The 18,705-nt window shown below is 36.2% G+C and overlaps 1 protein-coding gene across 3 annotated transcripts in view; it reads right to left on the bottom strand.

Annotated features, from left to right (window-relative positions):
• Positions 1-1,134: 1,134 nt before the first annotated feature.
• The window catches only part of PDCD6IP (programmed cell death 6 interacting protein), a 34,551-nt gene continuing 16,980 nt past the window's right edge, over positions 1,135-18,705 (bottom strand). The window contains exons 7-18 of one of the 3 annotated variants that reach the window (XM_059818421.1): positions 17,329-17,460; positions 14,696-14,918; positions 13,827-13,950; positions 12,933-13,110; positions 12,398-12,509; positions 11,430-11,599; positions 10,409-10,657; positions 8,919-9,053; positions 7,957-8,051; positions 5,068-5,200; positions 4,497-4,711; positions 1,135-3,715 (exon numbers count right to left, since the gene is read on the bottom strand). In XM_059818421.1, the coding sequence (XP_059674404.1) occupies positions 3,547-3,715; positions 4,497-4,711; positions 5,068-5,200; positions 7,957-8,051; positions 8,919-9,053; positions 10,409-10,657; positions 11,430-11,599; positions 12,398-12,509; positions 12,933-13,110; positions 13,827-13,950; positions 14,696-14,918; positions 17,329-17,460 (1,935 nt within the window). In that variant the 3' untranslated portion in view covers positions 1,135-3,546. The remainder of the gene's footprint in view (positions 3,716-4,496; positions 4,712-5,067; positions 5,201-7,956; positions 8,052-8,918; positions 9,054-10,408; positions 10,658-11,429; positions 11,600-12,397; positions 12,510-12,932; positions 13,111-13,826; positions 13,951-14,695; positions 14,919-17,328; positions 17,461-18,705) is intronic. The other 2 variants (XM_059818420.1, XM_059818422.1) reach the window with 2 other exon arrangements.

Raw genomic sequence — 18,705 nt, 5'->3', positions numbered from 1 at the left:
CGGGTAGCTTCATCCAAAACTTAAAAACACAATCACTCAGCTTAGTCTATTTTAATGTTCTGTCAGGATAAATACATGCCAGAAAACAGGTTCTGAGATGCAAGTCACTTCAGGACCCAATACATTTTAGTAACAAACAAGTACAACTCTCTGGAAAGCAGTTTTTTTTCTTTGCATTAGCTAAGAATTTTCTTGCTATTTTCAGCTATGGGTAATGTGGTTTCAGAACGTCAAGGTCCAAACGCTGCTTCAAGGTACTCTGAAATAGCAAAGGACTACGTTCAGTGTAATTCAGACTAGATCCCACAGATCAGCCCTAAAAGCACTCAAAATAACCCTAGATCCTATTCGGGATGATAGCGAAAACCCCAGCATTAGCTGGCAATGTCAAATTAGTAGTCAGGAAAGACGACACTTGTTCGTATGGGCTGAAACCACATTAAAAACAAAAAATTGAGGAAAGTTGCAATAGCTTGGTATTTCACTGATGATCCGCTATTAGTTTCCTTCATAAGACTTGCTCTTCTCATTAATTGCATTGAAAGCTTTTAAGCAAGACAAAATAAATGCTTGACTTCAAAGTCTCTGAAAGGACGTGATTGTAAACTTCTGTCTCTAACACAGCAATTGCAACAAGCATGGTATTATACAGTCTTTTGGAAAAAGAAAAAGAAAATCAACTTCTTGGAGTGCCCATGGGGACGGCCATTTATCTGCTGGGACAATTAACTTTGCCTGGTGTACCTATGCTGCTGTGAGTCCTGTGAAACCCAGCCTAACATGAGCTCATGAAAACAAACTTTGAATCAAAGTTTCTGAAGGCAGAAGGACCTTACCATTTCCTCCTCACATAATCAAAGGGAAATACACTCCACCAGCTTTGGAGATAAACACAGCTACCAGGATTCAAACACAGCTGTTATTACAGAGCAGCAGCTGTACCATAAAGCACCTGCATATACACAGGCTACCCTTTCACATGGTGGCTGAAATGCTGAGTGCCTTCACCACAGCACGAACTTACTTGGGGTCCCATAACTTACTTCCATCCTTTCCAAGGTAACCCTTGTCTGAAGCCAAAGGACTCAAAGAGAAAAAGCCATGAAATCAGGTTTTCTAACGGATTTTTTTTTAATAAACTATAGAAGAATAAGATAACATTTCAACCAAAGTTATGACAGCTGCATGCTTAAAAGCAGATACATACATGTCTCTGGAATTTTCTGTTCTCTTTAGGAAAGAAAATGGAGAAAAACGGTTATGTGAAAGCTGAACGTAATGCATAGATTTCTATACATATTCAAACAGTAGCAGACTAAAGCAAGCAGTAACACAACTGGAAAAAATGTTTCAACAGTTATTCCAGATCTATGAAATTTTAAAAAGGAAATTGCAGTTCTAGGAATCTTTATATGCTGAACAAGTTACATTTTTATACAGCGTTAAAATAAGTTTTATAAATTGAGGCACTAGAAACAAACTTACTTACACAATAGCTCAAATGCATCTAATGCGCAAACTGAAAAATCCACAGGCCGTAGCGTACTAGAAATTTAGAACTTAAAAGGTTGCATTAGACTTGCATTTGCTCACATTGACACAGTGAAATTAGTGGAAAACTACTGTTTTTCCAGTTAGAGTAAAACCAGGTTCTGATTGTTGGTTCTAAACAGTTATCTTCCTAGGCTTTTCTCATTGTCTTTGCTTGTGTCTCACGTCTTACTATCAGGGGAAAAAAAAAAATGGAGAGGTTCCTGTGCCACCCCATTCAGCAATGTTTATAAAGGAATGCAAAGCACCTGTCCTGGTGCACAGTTGTATCTACAGTGCTGTATTCCCTTACTTCATCCTGTTCCCCTACATCACTGAGCTTCTACAGGGTTAATAAATTTGTTTAGAATTAGATACTCATGTTCTACAAGGGATGCATATTTTTACCTTTTGATCCGCATTTTCTATGGGGGTCAGGGAGTATTAAAGACAAGTAGTCTTCACAAAGTCATCGGAGCAATCGCACAGCAAGAACTTGAGACAAAAAGGAAAGAAGCTCATATGGATATGTACGCTGCTTTCTTTACAAGGAAGAGTATTCAAGATCCAGTGAGGTTTCCACCCAGATGCTACAATAACTGGCACCCTCTAAACCCCTACATTAAAATATACCTCAATATTTTAATCAGGCACTTAAATAGAAAAACAAAGCAGTAACATTTAACATAGGCATTGTGATAGCTATTCTGTAAGGCCAGAACATCTTGTATGAAGCACTCAGGAAATTAACTGTCCCACAGAACCAAGTCACTCATGTCAAGGGCTAAAGGAATAGAGTCCCTCACTAGACAAGCACGTTTAAAAAAAGAAAACTAGACTGAAAGATGGTTAGCAAATATTTAGTAGAAGCCATTAATCACAAACTTATATTCTTCACTATCTAATGCAACATGTTGTGCAAGGTTTTAATCCCTGGAGAAGACAGATCCAAAAGTAAACATTCAACGTGCTTTAATTTACAAGATAATACCCCCCCAAAAAAAAAAGCTTCTCCACTGATAACAAGCTCCCTGAGGGAATACATTAATTTTTTTTCAAGGGAAAAAGCAATCATTTAAAAACATAATCTGAAAACCTCCAACAATCAATAGTTGCCCTATTTTGAGCCATAACACATTTCTGATTGACATTTCTTTGGAAAATGTGGGTTAGACCAACCAGTCACTGCTCCTGTAAGAGGGACCCTGATCTCCCTTCCTTTTAAGTAGTATGCTGGAGATAAGAGTAACCATTCTTTTAAAATGGTAAGGAACATATTTTAGTCCAATACACTTCAAAATTATAGGAAAATTCTACCTGCAAGACTTCATCTACCAAGATTTAAATGGTTACTTATAGATTCTGTCACAAAAATACAGAATCAAGGAAAAGAGGTGGAAATTCAGTTGTAAGGCTAAACACTTGAGAAGTTATCTTTATGTTATGCAAGTTAAGGGACAAATGAAAGAATCTACAGACACATAACACACATTTTTCCGGTAATGAGAATGCCAAGTGTTTAAACCATTCTTAAGTAATTTATTTTTTTTACTGATGATTTACAAGGCCTTGATTATTAGACAAAATAGCATATTTTAACTAAACTCAAAAAAAATACAAACCAATAGAGTATAGAAGGAAATGCTATATGGTTCCGTAGAATATATCACACCCAGTGCACGCACTGCTTCATTTTTCTCATCCGAACCCATTTGTTACTTATAGGACTTTTGCAAAGAAATATTTTGGTCTAGCCAACATGTAGTGTACAGTTTCAGACCGCTGAATTAGGCTCCAATTCTGACATTAGTCTACCGTCTAAACCACTGCAACAGATCTGTCAAAGTGTTTAGTGTAATCAAAAACTGATCTAGACATTTTTGAGCAGTTAACAATAGACAGGAGTTAGAGACTGCATACAGTTCAGTATGGTACATTAACTGAAGCTAAAAGTTTTAGTATGCTTATTGCCAATTTCTCCCAAATTTTCACAAGCAGAACTTCTTTGCAGATGTATTATTGCTGAGGGTAATAAGGCTGTTGAGGAAAAGGGTATCCAGGTTGTTGAGGTGCCGGATATGGTGCTTGTCCAGGGTTTTGATACACAGGTGAGGGTGCATATGGCAGATTATACTGACCATACATGTATGGATTATAGCCCATTGGCATTGGCATCTGGCAATACCTGTGCAGGGGTGGGGGGAGAAAAGCATACTTTAGTTGTAAAACACTGACGATGTTAATTTGCAAATAACAACTCATTAATAGATACAAAAAGATATGCAACCACCACAAATGCTTTCCTTTCATTTTCCTTTTTGTGTAGCAGAAAGTGTGGTAACTTTCAAGGTTAAAACGTGAAAAAAATTATAATGCATGGAACAGAAACACAGACAGAAGGTGGAGTAAAGGCAACTTGCTGGAACTAGAACTGATCTAAACTGATTCTCTCATCTTTAATATCATTGTACATATTTTAACATTTGCTGAGCCTGCTACTGAAGGAGAGAGCAGCTGCCTTCAATTCCTTGTGATGACTCCAGAAAGATGGAAAGAGCTTCAGAAGAAAGCACACTACTCAAGTGGAATTTTTTTTGTATTTTTCATCATCTTAAGCAAGATACCAAGATTTGAAAAATTAGATAAATGCCAACATTTTTTACATAAACAACACCACTGATTATGCAAGAGCTGGCAATAGTCCACAAACCACAGTCAAGGAACTGCAGTGCTATCTCCCTTCTCATTTAAAAAAGGCAAACTACAAAAACCTAAAATGAACCCCCCCACAAATGGTACCAGCAAATGATTCCAACAAGAATTACAAGATTAAAACTAAAAGTCATCTTGCCTCAAACATGTCTTCAATTGTAACAATAACTGATTTTAAAATGTCACATGCAACAAACAAGCGCTATTTAGATCACAGGGTAATGAAGAACTGCTTAAGTACTCCCATAGCTTACCCTGGGTAACCTGGATAAGTTGGGTAAGGAGGTCCCTGTGCCTGTGAAGGTGGAGTGCTTGCTGCAGGTGCACTAGCTCCTGGAGTAGGAGCAGGAGTAGGAGGAGCAGCAGCAGGAGCTGCAGCTGTTCCAGAGGGTGCTGATGCAGAAGAGGAACTGCTTGCTGCAGAAATCACTGGCGGTGGTGGCCGTGCTGGTGGCTGTGGTTTAGTCCCCTAACAAGAGAAAGTGAATTAAGCTGGAGCTTCTTTCTAGCAGTCTTGGTATCAAAAGCTGTAGTTATGTTATTGGTCGATTTTTATTTTCATTTTAAATGGACTCTACACAGATAATAATGTGAAGCACCTAGAAAGCAGTAAGCTTTCCATTTCAAATCTATAAATTATGAACACCTATAGTACATAATAGACCTCTCTGCTAAGTTTTTAGACATTGTCCTCTATTTCACTTCAACACATTTTGAAATACATCAATACATTAAGGAGTGTTACACACAAATTACAGATCAGTTTGGAGTCCCAAAGTATGGACCTTCTATTTTCAACCCACTAATTGCGTAGCATGTATTTACCACCATGGTTCTGGGTGCTGGAGTAGGAGTCGACGATGCAGCAGGCTTACTTCCTCCAGCTGATGTGGTCTGATATGTAGGCAGAGGAATAGAGGGAGCACTGGGTTCCCTAGCAATGCTTTGCTGCAAATCTCTATTAAAAACAAACAAGCAAACATATAGCTTAATTTAAGAATTATTTGTTATACACTTCAGCAAGCTAAGTTAAAAAGATGCAATAGACTAAATCTAGTATTTAAAGCATGATCACTGAGCTAGCTCAGACTAAATCTGGAGTCCAAATAACTTCCACAGAAACAATCCTCTAGCCAATCATCTGATTAACTGTTACATTTATTTTCTAATCATGTCTTTATGTTCCAACTCAATAGTGGGTATAGATCACTGAATTAGCCAAAAGCTTTGGGATCAGAAATTACAGAAGAGTCAGAACATTTAGCAACTTGGAAGCTTTCCTGAGAACCTAAGGAAACCTCAAGGCTATGGAAAAGGATAAAAGTAAATTTCAGTAATTTTGACATGTAAAGAGATGCTCAAATACAGAAGAAAAGCAATGTCCTATTGCTTGTAGATTGCCAAACACCATACATCTAACAGAACTGTTAAAAAAAAAAAGAAGTCTGCTAGATAGTCTGCAATATCCCTTATATCTGGGTAAGCATAACTATCAAAAAAAACCCTGGCAAAAATCTGAGTGGCTCAGCACATGAGCTTTCAAGTTCTCTATTCTGTTACCTCTACTGCTGGAATTACTCTTGTTAAGATACTGAAGTATCTTACTTTGGTAAGGTACAAGGAGGCTTTGGTGTCATATTGTACTACAAGCTGCCATTCAACAGCATCATTTTACAGTCAGCTTGTCAGAACTGCTTCCTCAAAGTTTTCTTAAGTTATATATTCAAAGGAATGTAGTGTATTTCTCAATGCAAAGATTTAATATTTGAGATTGAAGCAGATTCTTTGAAGAGACTTTAGGAAGCATTTAAAATTTCAGACAATTTTGCATAAAAATGATAGGTGAGCAATATGTAACAGCTAGAACTCGATGCCTGGCATTCTGAAAGAGAAGACAGGGGAGACTGACAAAGGTATACAGTCTAGTTAGCAAAAAAAAAAAAAAAAATTTACAGGCTCATATTATTTAGCATGCAACGGTGAGCTCCAAAGAACAAAACTGGCAACTTTGGTAGAAAAAACAAGACTGAAACAAGAACTCCAAGAAAACTGTCCTCGCAGTTACCCCTGCAGTAAAAAGGAATGACAGAGAAAAAAGCTGGAAATACTATTTTGATGCTCTGTTACATATGCGTATGTATATCTCAAACTATTTCTTGCAGATAGTGGAGTAACTAGTCAACACTGTATTATACTGAAACGAACAAAACCAAAATTTAACAACTTGGAAGATGACATAAGGGACGCATGTAACAATTTTCTTCTTAAAATTACACTGCAGAGACCAATGGCTTACAGAAAAGTGGTACTATTCAGAGTGAAGTTTGGCCAGAAAGCGAACAAACACATTAAATGTGAAGCTTAAAACACTATTAAAACTGATCCTCCAAAAGGAAATCATTAGGGGGGGAATATCTCTAGTTCTAAATGAGAAACCATCTAAACAAATTTATTTGCACTAAGTGAAGATGCAGCCCACAGTCAATATTTTTATTGGGGGGGGGGGGGGGGCGGGGAAGGCGCAAAACACACCTTTTATTCACTCAAACTGTAGGTTGAGCACATTAAGAAAAACATTTTGTAGACATACTACAAATATCCCAAATCTGATCATTGCCCCTAACCTTGACAGGTTTTCACGTCAGTGAAGAGTTAACACATGAAGCAGTAAAAGATATCATGGCAAGACTCAGCTGAACATTACATCAACACTAAACCTACTACTTTAACACTGAACATTAACACATTAGAGATGTGAGATATTCAGAACTAAGCCTTGTTTAGGCAGCCGACAGCTTCTAAATTGCATGAACGCAGCAAGTGGAAGAGGTTGTATACAGTTACTAAGAATTAATTTACCAGCACAATGCCCAACTGAAAAAGAACAGTTCTACAAAGGATGGAGTTAGGAAAGGTAAAATTTGAGGGCTGAGCATCCCATACACAACATGGTATGTGCACAGTTTCACCAGCTGAAACTTTAGTAACAATTAGCCCTTTCTATAAAAGGCTATATGCTTTGCTAAAGAATATCAATTAAAAGGCAAGCCTTTTCAGTTATGCTTTCCTTTTGAGAGGAGAGCCTAAAAAATCACAGCTGAAGCATACTATACTAGCCTGATCCCACACATGTGGGGGACAATGGCAACATCAGACACTTCCCTTCACATGAAGGGCGAAATCTACTTCTCTCCACAGCAGTGTAGCCAACCCACATATCTAAACAATGATAAAATATAAGACTAGATCAGACTACAGAGCAGAGGTGGAATACCAACGTTTTTCCCACCACCACACTGGGCAGATGGAAGGCAATCATATGCTGAAGAATTTCTCTAACCAAAATGACAACAGGAACAAGGTGCAGAAATCGGAAGTTCCTCAAAGGAGAGAATAAAATAAAATGATTAACAGATGCATGCCAAGAAGAACTGAGAGTGAAATCATGATAAGATGAAACAGACTCATGCTGAACTGGATATAGGAACAGAAAAGCAGACTTCAAAGTAGATTTTTCCATTTATTTCTCCTATCCTAGTTTTTCAGGGGAGGGGAGAGTGGGGTTAGCATTAAGGCAGAGAGGTGATAGTCTTAACACACATATTCTCCCTTTCTCATTTCATCAAGCACTATAATAAACATGTCCCCAAAGATTAATTTCTGATAAACACTTAACCATTTCCACAATGCTTAAATAAAATACTGAAATCTTACTTGAGCAGTTCATCTCTCTCAGTCTTGCGAGCAAAGACAATGTCACTGCACTTGTTTTGGAATTTCAGCAGGATTTCTGTCAGCTCATTGTAAAACTAGTGAAGAAAAAAAAAGCCAACATGCTCAATCAATACTTTCAGACTCCATGCTGCATATTTCTACATATGGATCCAGTTATAGGCGTTATATTATTACAGCACCCAGGACCTGACATTCCCGTAAAGTATGCTAGTGCATTTTATTCTGCTTTTCAAAAACAAGTACTAGTCAGCTGTTGTTAGTTTCTTAAGATATATATATATATTTGTGTGTGTGTGTAAATATAAAAATAGTTTAAGACAGCTATAAAATGTATTAAAACCAAAACAAAACTAGATCACTTCTGATTATTAACTATTTATTTTTAAAGGATAATTTTTTATTTTACTGCCTTCAGTCAGTTTCATGCATTACATTTGTATACACCTTTCAGTTCTACTTTCTTTTTTCCTCTAGTCAGCTATCAATAAACCAGCAAAAGGTACTTAATACAGAAGCAGTAAGACACCTTCCAGCAGCCCAGATCAAAAAAGCATCTCTCCTCATGTATGCAGTAGCAGTATATAAAACACAAATTTGATAAGGTGATTACATACCATGGGAGAACAGATGAAAGAATTCTTCAGATAAAATGGCTCATCTCAGTACTTCAGCACCAGTTACTAAGCTGTAATTAACACCTTTTCCTATTTTAATATAAAGCAATGCTCAAAAAAGCTTATTTTTAGATAGGAACAAAGAAGTGTTTCACAGCTGTCTAAACAATCAACGTTCAAGCAACTCTGTGTCCTCACTTCAGTAGTAAAACCCTCAAAAATGTACTTCTCATCTAGTATGTCTGCAAAGTTTATTATGATTTTTGATTCAAGTCTCACTGTCTAAATAAAAAAAACCTTCTTCCAAGCCCTTTAGCATTACCATACCTTTGTGCCTTCTTTTAAATTGGCTACAAGTTCCACGAAGTTGTCATTTGCTACAGCTAAGTTCTTCAAAACTTCTTCTCTTAAATTAGATTCATTGTTTGATTGTTTCATCTTTGAAAAATCCTGATGTGCATTCTTAAAAGGGGAAAAAAAAATAAGCAGTGAAAATAATGCAGCCCAGTTCTGTGTAAGATTCTGTATCTTTTGGGATTTTCCCCCCCTCTTACTCATTGCTTCTATGCCCTTTTCCCAACACCTACCCTTCCTCACATTCCAGCCACACAATGTACTTCCTGATACTTGTGATATACCAAGTGCAGTGGCTGTTTCAGAACTATACATATATTAACTCACCAGCAGTAGGTATCAGCTAATTATCTGTTCTGTGGTGGGCTGCCTTCAGCTAATTCTCAAGTTCATACAGAGGCTATACTAATTAGGCTCTCTCCTGTACTGCCCTCCATTGATACTCATAAAATCATATTCAAAGTTAGTATTTTTAAGAAGCACTACCTCAAATTTGGTTGACATTGGCAAGCTATTAAAAGGACAGGGAAGTGGAAAACTGACAGAAGGATCACCTACATCTCATTTCTTTTGGGAAAATAAATAAACAAGCAAACTTAAAGACTACTTCAGCTGCCAGAAGCAGCCATCAAACTTGAGCTCCAGGACATTCAAACATAAAAATAATATCCATCAAGATTTTAAAAGTATGTATGTTAAAAAATATTTGAATATAAAATCCTTGATAAACATGGGCCATGTAGTCATTTAGAAACATTTTTTCCCCTTTCGGAAAACTCTCTTGTTCTTGCAAATGCGAGTTGCAGTCAGAAGTTGCAAGTAATCTTGTGCACAAATAGGCCCCATCATTACTCAAGCCACTGCTGTCAGTTGTCCAAGCACTAAGACTTCCTCTTTTGCCAGATGTTTCAGGTACCTGTCTCTAGTGTTACTGACAAATTAAGGCTGAATTTCTAAATCAACTTTAAGAAATTCTCATTAATTTTTTACTTTGAGCTTTGCACATGCTGGAAGTCAAGCATATTGTAAATAGCAATTAGGAATAAACTGAAATGTACTTCAAAGACCCGAAATGTCTTCCAGTAGACAGTAAGCACAGGCCTCCTGTTATCCCAGAAAGAAGTATTAAGATGGGATAAGGGGAAAAGTGAAAACAATACCAAAGACTTCTTAACACACCAGTTAAGCTTCTTTCAAGGGCAAAATCATCTGCAGAATTGGGCTAAGAAAAGGTCCAAGAGAATTTACAATGGAGCTCTGGGAAAAATCTGATGAAAATTCACATTTCTTTCCAGTGAACACAAAAACACCCTGTATTTTTCAATGATCAGAGGAGCAAAGGCGTATCAACTGGCCTATGACAGAGCAACAAGCAAAACAGAGTAGAAAGCAAAGTGAGATTTCTAAAGCTCTGGACAGGACTCCTTAGTTTAAGAGGAAGACTGACATACAAGGTGTTGTACCTGAATGTTTTTGAGAAGTTCTTCCTGCTTTTTCAGGGACTCTTGCCCTTTCTGTGTGTAACTTCCATAAATTCTGTCCAACTCAGTCACAGAGATAGCCTCCTCATTTATAGCGCCATCCTGCGCAAGCGCAGTCAGGAATTTGCTTGTCATGTCAAAATTTACAGATTTCAGATCATTTTCCAGTTGTTCTCTCTCCTTCTTCACTTCATCCAGACTGGCCAGCAAAGTTCTTAAGACATTAACAACCTAGGCAATAAAAATTGTCTGAAGTTAGCACGTTTAGAGGAGTTATTGTGGAAGTATACTCTATTACTTGTTTCCATCTTGCACTCCTCACTGATGCTGGCAACACTACTGCATGAGGTTTTGTTTATAAATGTGTTTAAGATAACAAACAAGACAAAATGGGAAGAAACAAAGATCTTCAAGCGTTTCTCAAGCTATATTATCCTCTAAAGATTTGTTTCCACTAATAACACTGAATTTATACAAAGATTTTTAAAGCTGTTTTTTTTTTAAAACTGATCAGATACCCTCCAATAGGATATTCTAAAAACAGCAGTCAAATACACCGACTTCAAATCACTTTTATGAGAAAAATAATCATATTGCTGTACATAAGCCATGACTTTCTTGGAAAGCAAGTTGGTGTAATTGCCTAATACTTTAAAATACTGGACCATGTCTTTTACATTGCCTAACTACCCCAAGAACCTAAGCACTACACCCCACCACCCTACATAACAAAAATAAGAAGAGCAATCCTTGATGAATATAATAATCAACCAGTCTTGCTGTCCCTGGCAATTGAACTTGCTCACACTAAGCATAACAAAATATACTCTAGCAGATTTTAAATAAAAAGACAACTTCTTTTCTAAATGTTAGTTACCTGCTGCATCAGTTGTGACAGAAACAAGAGCAGCCAAGGATCAGCTTCCACACCAATTCATATCAGTTTACTTTCTTACACGAATAGCACTTCTATTCAAAATAGAGACAAATTTCAACGCTTTACCTCACTTCCTTGTAATGTTTTTGCTGGGTTGGCAGAAGGAATGGCTGCATTGAGTTCTGACTCTGGCTTACACAGAAGCGCAATTGTATCCCGGTGAGACTGATAGCGCTCTTTAACTTGGCCATCTGCTTGCACAGCTTTATTTAAAATATTATGGTAATTGGCTCCCTCTGGTGGTGGGAGGAAAAAAAGAGTGTTTATAGCATTTCAAAACTTGTTTTATAAGTCTTGCACCAGAGCAGTTTTCATGCTTTTCAGCAAGTCTTCCTACATTTTAATGAGCCTGCACATTATGACATTATTAAGACTTACAAATAAAACTGAAGCTTCTAAGTTATGTTTTAAATAGTGCATAAGCTAAGCATCTATATTAATTCTCCAGAGAAGCATACAAAAGTATATGGATGAACACTGGTTTGAGCTACTCCCCCGATTTAAACCCCTGTAACTTTGCCAAATTAAGGCAGTGGTATCAGTCCCTTGTTAGCTTCAAAACAATACATATTAATCACACAGAAAACATGCTATAATGATGGCCCTAAGTGGTTTGACGAACTGCTGGGGGAAAAAAAAACAAAACATCAAATCAAAGAGAAAAGAACACCTTGATGGGAAATACAAAAAAAGATGTTAATATACAAAGAAAAATACACTAGAGTATTTAAGAGGTAACTGCAACCAGATTCTTAGGAGGACAGCCATTTTTAATTACATATGCTTTCTGAAACTTTAGCATGCACATGCACTCTAGGGGTGCAAAAGCAGCAGCAAATTCTCTATCACATCACCTCTCAACTCCAAATAACAGTGCAGATTGCGATAAGGATATTTTGGCATAAACTCTCCTAAAGTGAAATTTGTATCTTTAAAGATAATATCAGAACATTAAAAACTACTTTAATTCACACAATGAGAATGGACATTTTTGGAGCCTCCCCAGAATCCAAAGCACAAAACATGAACTTTACCTGCCCTTAAAGGCTTATAGAGTTCGTTGGATGGTGTTCTCTGCCAGCGTTCTTTGAATTTTGTTCGCAGGTCATTGTCTGTAGTTTCTTCTTCATCTAATAATCTTAGTGACTACAAGAGTAAAATGTTACATGCATTATAAGCTGTTCTAAACATGAAATAGCTGCAAAATACACAGCTATAATAGAAAATACAAAGAATGCTTATACATCCGTTATAAGTTTAATTTGGCAAATAAAAAAAGGCACGAAAGCCACATATCACACTTTTTTTTTTTTTTTTTTTTTTTTACAAATGCTTTCCCTTCCCCCTCCCCCAACAATTTTTAAAAGCAAAATACTTGTAAGGGAACATCCACATGTGACAGCACAGTTTTTGTATGATCTAAACACTTAAATGGCATATTTTTAAAGTGCTATGAAAGTTACAAGCATTTTAGATACTCGTGCACTTTTTCTATTGCCATTTAAAGAGAAAAAGTTCAGCGGTGGAGTTTTCTAAGAATGTTTTAGTGTTACTGGTTGCTGGGCTTACTTCATCTAAAATTTCTTTGTTCCTCTGTAGCAGTTCAGGCAGATCTTTGATCAGCTGATCAACAGTCTGAATTCCTCCCTGTTCAATCACAGACTTAGACTTGTTCAAAATAGACTGAGGAACAGTATCACCAGACACATCTTCGATAGCGGCAGGAAGATTGAGGGAAGCCAACACACTGAAAAAATTAACATGTTAAATAGCAACTTGTTTGTAGTATTAGATGGTTTTATCCTGTAAATAAAACTGCTATCCAAACAATGAATCACACAGTCAATTATGATGGAAACAGAGTATAATGTAATCCTGGACAGAAATTTCTAACTGAACACTCAACTCACTCCTAGTGTATACCTCACCAAAAATAAGTCTCAAAACTCTTAAACTGAAGAAATACTAGTCTTTTAGCACTTGGAAAACATGGCAAACATTTTCAGTAGTAACTATCCAGTAGATAAAGGACGAACTGCCTTGAGTTATATTCCTATCTTTCAGCTTGAGGTAAATGTTTTTATTATTATTTATTTTAAAGAAAAAAATGCTGGGGGAAAAATATCACATATCGAGTCACTGGTACAATCAAGCTGACCATTGGAATGTGAAAGTCCTTTTAGATTAATGGAACTGGAACTTTTTCTGAACAAGTGTCAGACTCTTAAAAATGAGGAAAGATTGAAGAAAATTAAATACTATTTGTTCTTAATATGCTTTCAGTCTTAATATCTGCAGAAAAGTAGTTCTAAATACCCCTGCTATGGCTTAAGTTTGCCAGTCTACCGTACAGTAATAAAAACCCGCTTCTGTAATCTGGATGTCTGCAGGCTGCAAGGCAATCAGTGTTTATAGGCTGTTCCATAACTCCTCTTGATAAATTTATCAAGAAGTCATACTTACCCATTTGCCAGATTTGTGGCTTCTCTCATCTGGGCTATTAACCTGTTTACTAGATCTGCCTTTCTCTGGTTATAAACACTCACAGACTGCTGAACTTGCAATGGAACCATCTTCTCAAACAGATCTGCAATTAAAGTAGTATAAATTACTCAAGTTGCACTGTGAAGGGTAAAAGGACACAAACATCTTCACAGCTCTTTTGTACAGGTTGTGCTATAGAGACTGATCTAAATAGTTTAAGATACTCTCCCCCACTCCCGAAGATGTTTTACAAAAAAAAAAATCTATTTCTACAATAGATTAGATTTCACATTTTAAGACTTCGTAAGATTGATTTAGAAATAATTTAAAGGCATTATATTTAAAACAACTGTAGGATTACAAATCAGATTTTCTTTACGACTTCATTTCTAATTCTGCTTTTTTAAAGGAAGAAAATGAGAAAGGGAAGAGAGGATCATTTTTCAAAACTCCCCTATGCAGCCAACAACCTGAAATTTCTCAGCTTTATGGAAGGCCAGCAACTAGGTTAGTTAAGATCGTACAATTTGATACTTTTTCCATTCTGAAGTTAAAAAGGTTGGTTTAATATAGAAAATACAGTAGTTGCTGAGAAAACCTGAGAAAATCTTTAAGAGAAGGGGACATTGCAGATAATGTTTTTCAAACTGTGGTTTATTCTCCTACTACTTTTTATCATCAAGTAGTAGAACAAACTGGAAAAAACAAATGGCACTTTCGAAAACACTGCTGTACACTTAATACAATTGAAAAGTAAATGTTTAGTTTTTCACAGTACAAATGAGCTTTGGTGGCCATGTGTTTCACAAGGTAATAATTATCCTGTGCGCGCCACACACTTAGCTTACCAGTGAATTTCTGACTGAGGGGAACAACAACTGGAGTAGACTTCACAAGACTGGCTTTTCCAATGGACTCCAAATCTTTCAGGTCAGGAACCCGGTCATGGTAAATGAAATCATTGTCTTTTCTGGCAGCTGTAAGCGCACGGTTGATTTTGTCAACCAGATCTTTAACATTTATATATTCATCATAACGAGACGCCACTGTTTTCACCAAGTCTGCTGCATGCTAAAAAATAAAAATACAGTTAAATTTAAAATAATAACTTTTCTTTCTCCCTTTCAAATATACTTAGAAAAACAGATGAGCTTCCCAGTTAGCCAAGTAACTACTCCCAACGCATACGATCAATGTTATTATTTCCTTAAGGAAATATTCTCCCTTCTTCTGTATCAAATAGGAAAAATAAGATTTTGCTCATTAAAATAGTTCATTGGGAAAAAAAGTAACCAAGTTAATACCTTACAATAACTTCACTAAGACTCCCCAAAATCCAAAAGAAGTGATCATGAGTTAGAGGCAATAACGCTTCAAACACCCATTGACAAAAAAAGAAAAGTGTCACCATGTCATTTTCATGTTGTTTCATGAAACCCACAGCTTGCTTTTGCATGTACTGCAAATTGTTTCTCAAACATCGCTCACATTCATGAAAGAAGAGGCCAGAGTCCTGCTTTTCACATCTGCCACTAACACCCACCTAACCTTGAGCTCAGAAGCTACTACAGAAATTATGCTGGAATCCTACTGCAAACTAAAATAAAATACAAGGTCTGCTGTCTCTTCACTTCTGTCTGCTCAGCCTAGATGCAACCATGAGGGATCTGGTTTTCCTACACCCAATTTACTGCAGGAGAGATGCAAGGCAAAACATCATCCTTTTATTGTATCTGTTCAATCCTGACCACATTTGTGTTGTGAATGTGTAAAAACAAAATACTAAGAAGCAATGTCAGTCAAAGGTTTACATGCACTCATAACAATTCAAAACCTCAAACTTCTTGGGTTTGTGAAGTAGAACCTGAGCTACGTTAGAAGTGAAGTATATTTGAAATTTGCTGAGATTTTTTGCCACTTTCCATTGTGCCATGAATCACACAACAGCGGTTTTGGTTCGATACAATACTACAGTCCAACTAGCATTTACCAGAAACAGAAAAGGAGAGGAGAAGAAATAGAGGTGTGCATATATACTTTAATTTGGATGAATTTACATTAATCTTCCCGCCGCCCCAATTTAATCCATCTTTGTTCTAGCGTTTAGAAAGGGAAATAAAAAGAGAGTATTACTTTATAGCAACTGCATTTTTCAAAAACTCAAAGGATACTAAACCTCTAATTTAGAATAATTACGAAAGCAGTATTTTAATAACTATGGAGAACAGGATTTAAGTGTCGTCTTACTAAATGTATTAAATAAGACGACACAGAATTTTAACTTCTGACTACATGCTGTTCATGAAGCAATGCTAAAATAAGTAATAATAGAGTATTTCCCCTCAGTCATCACTTAAAAAAAACCCAAACAAAGAACCAAATCAAAAACAAACAAAAAACCAAACCCACCAAAACTAACTGCTCAGCATGAAGGAATACCTCCTGTAACATAACATGAAGAAAAATCATGGACACAAGCTAATTTACTATACAACTTAAGATGATAGTAAATTTGATACAGCGAGACCTGTCAAGGGTGAGCACTAAAAAAACCAGACATTAATATTCTATTACAGTAAAGTCCTAGAAAAGGAGGTCTGCTAGGCAGATTTGAAACTCAAGAATAAACAACAGATACACCTTCATATATCACCTAGTAATGTAGTCATAATATAACAATTTGCTATCAGAAGTTCATACAGGCACTTCACTGTCATGCAAGCATACAAAAAAAGTTTCAAGCTCCATCCTGCACCAAGTCAATAAATGCATAATGGTAACTTTCAAAATGTCAGCATGATAGTCTTACATAAGTCTCTCAACTCTCCTGCGTATCAATAAATAGATATTGCACACAGATCCTACAAAGTCAGTTGAAGTGACACTTCATTTATTTCCTCCCCCTCCCGGACCAGGTGATTTGAATAAAGTAGTTATTTTTAGTCTTTTTTTCCCTACTGTACTTAAAACATGAGAAGACCTTACTCATTACAACATCTATATCTGAATCCCTCTAGAAACAAGATATAGAAGCAAAAAACTATAAAGACTAAAAATACAACTGTTTGTATGTTTTTCAAAAACAATTCAGACTTAAATCAGGATTGCAGGAAAGGAGTTAGGTATAGACCAGGCAGAATTTTAATGTTTTGGGGGTTTTTTTAATAATATTACTTAGGAAAATTTATTAACAATTCTGTTATATTAGCTATACTGAGATAAGAAGCTTATGCAAAAGTAAAGATATAGACTTAACATGTCAGGCAGCAGCAAACTGCCCAAAAATCATTAAAATACATCTTTATAAAAGCTACAGAGATACCTCTCATCTTTGCAGCTGCTAATAATTTGATTCACGTGATAAACATGCTCTGCGATTTTTTAAAATGTTTCATTCTTAGTTAATTTGAATTTTAGAACTCTAAGGAGTTCAGGATTTAAAGCTTTCCCATATTTTTCAGAGAAGAAAGAAATTACCCACCTGTAACCTCCCAATTTCTTCACCAAATTTCTTCTGCTGTTTTGCCAGGATAGATTGATGATATTCTGCATTGGCCTGCATAATGCAGTGCTTTGCAGCCAGAACAGGAAACACCTCCTGGAAATAAAAATACTGACCAGGGGAAAGTCCAACCACATTAACCACCACAGACAACATGGGATGCAGGAAGAAAAAGGAAGAAGAAAAGGAAATTAGAATCACCCAATTAATGGTTTAGATCGGTTAAAACATTAGAGGTAAATGTCAGAGACCACATGACTTTGCATGGATTGAATCCAGTCTTTTTTTTTTTAATCTAGTGTTGCAAAATTCTTAGTGACCGCTATTTTAGATGAACTACAATTTAAACTCAAGCCATGAAGTCACAACATTTACTTCAAAGATTAGAAATGCATGCATATATTAGAAAGGATAGTTGCAAGAACACACCCAAATGACCCCAAGACAAAGTGTTCTTAAAAGAAGGGGAGGGGGAGAAGACAGGCTTTTTTTTTTTTTTTTTTACTTTAAAAAAGCAATTACACTTAAAACAACAGCAAGCCTATCAAAAAAGAAACTCTAGAATTATGAAAGCAAAGAACAAATAAAGAGGACGTGGGAAGCAATTTAAAAGTCATTTTTGGACTTTTACATAAATGCACTTATCTTTGCAGGAGTAACAACCAAGACATGAAGAAAACATTATGCTGCAGCCTACAGTATAGGCATGGTCTTTGATCAAGGATTTGGCCTTACTGCTTTATTTCTTAAATCAAGGAGCACTGGAAAACCAGAGTGATGTTTTAAAGACTTCAGTATACAAAGACCTGCTTCTTCACATTTATGCAAACTTGCTGCCCCACACAGATTAGAAAAAAAGAAAAAAGAAAAAAAGGGTAAATTTGGAAGAAAAAGCTGTCTAAAATTTGGAAGAAAAAGTTGTCTTGCAACTGAAGTCTGACACATCAAGTCAACCTCTATTTCACACTCCTAAACATGTAGCTGTTCTCAGAGCCGGTGTTAACTCATAGAACCAGCAAACCTCATTAAGTTCTTTCAAATAATCAATTAACAGATTACTGTACAACTGGAACAGGGAGCAGATACGTGGCTTAGAAAGGTCCACAACAACCAAAGACAAAGCAATGGCTTTACTATATCTCATTGCCTCTCAGGTATTATGTTTATGGTTTATTTCTAAGTGAGAAATTGGTCCAATATAAAATGCCATAGAATGCATGAGAGTAAATATGTGCATACATAAAAGAATCTATCAAGTTGCAGCCAAGCAAGATATCAATTTAACTTTAAAAAAACATTTTTTTCAAAAATATATATGAAAAGTCACTGGCTGGCTTAAAGGCATTTGTGTAATTT

Source organism: Gavia stellata, chromosome 6 (genome assembly GCF_030936135.1).
Source record: "Gavia stellata isolate bGavSte3 chromosome 6, bGavSte3.hap2, whole genome shotgun sequence".
Taxonomy (NCBI): domain Eukaryota; kingdom Metazoa; phylum Chordata; class Aves; order Gaviiformes; family Gaviidae; genus Gavia; species Gavia stellata.
This window is presented reverse-complemented; position numbering and strand designations above follow the sequence as displayed.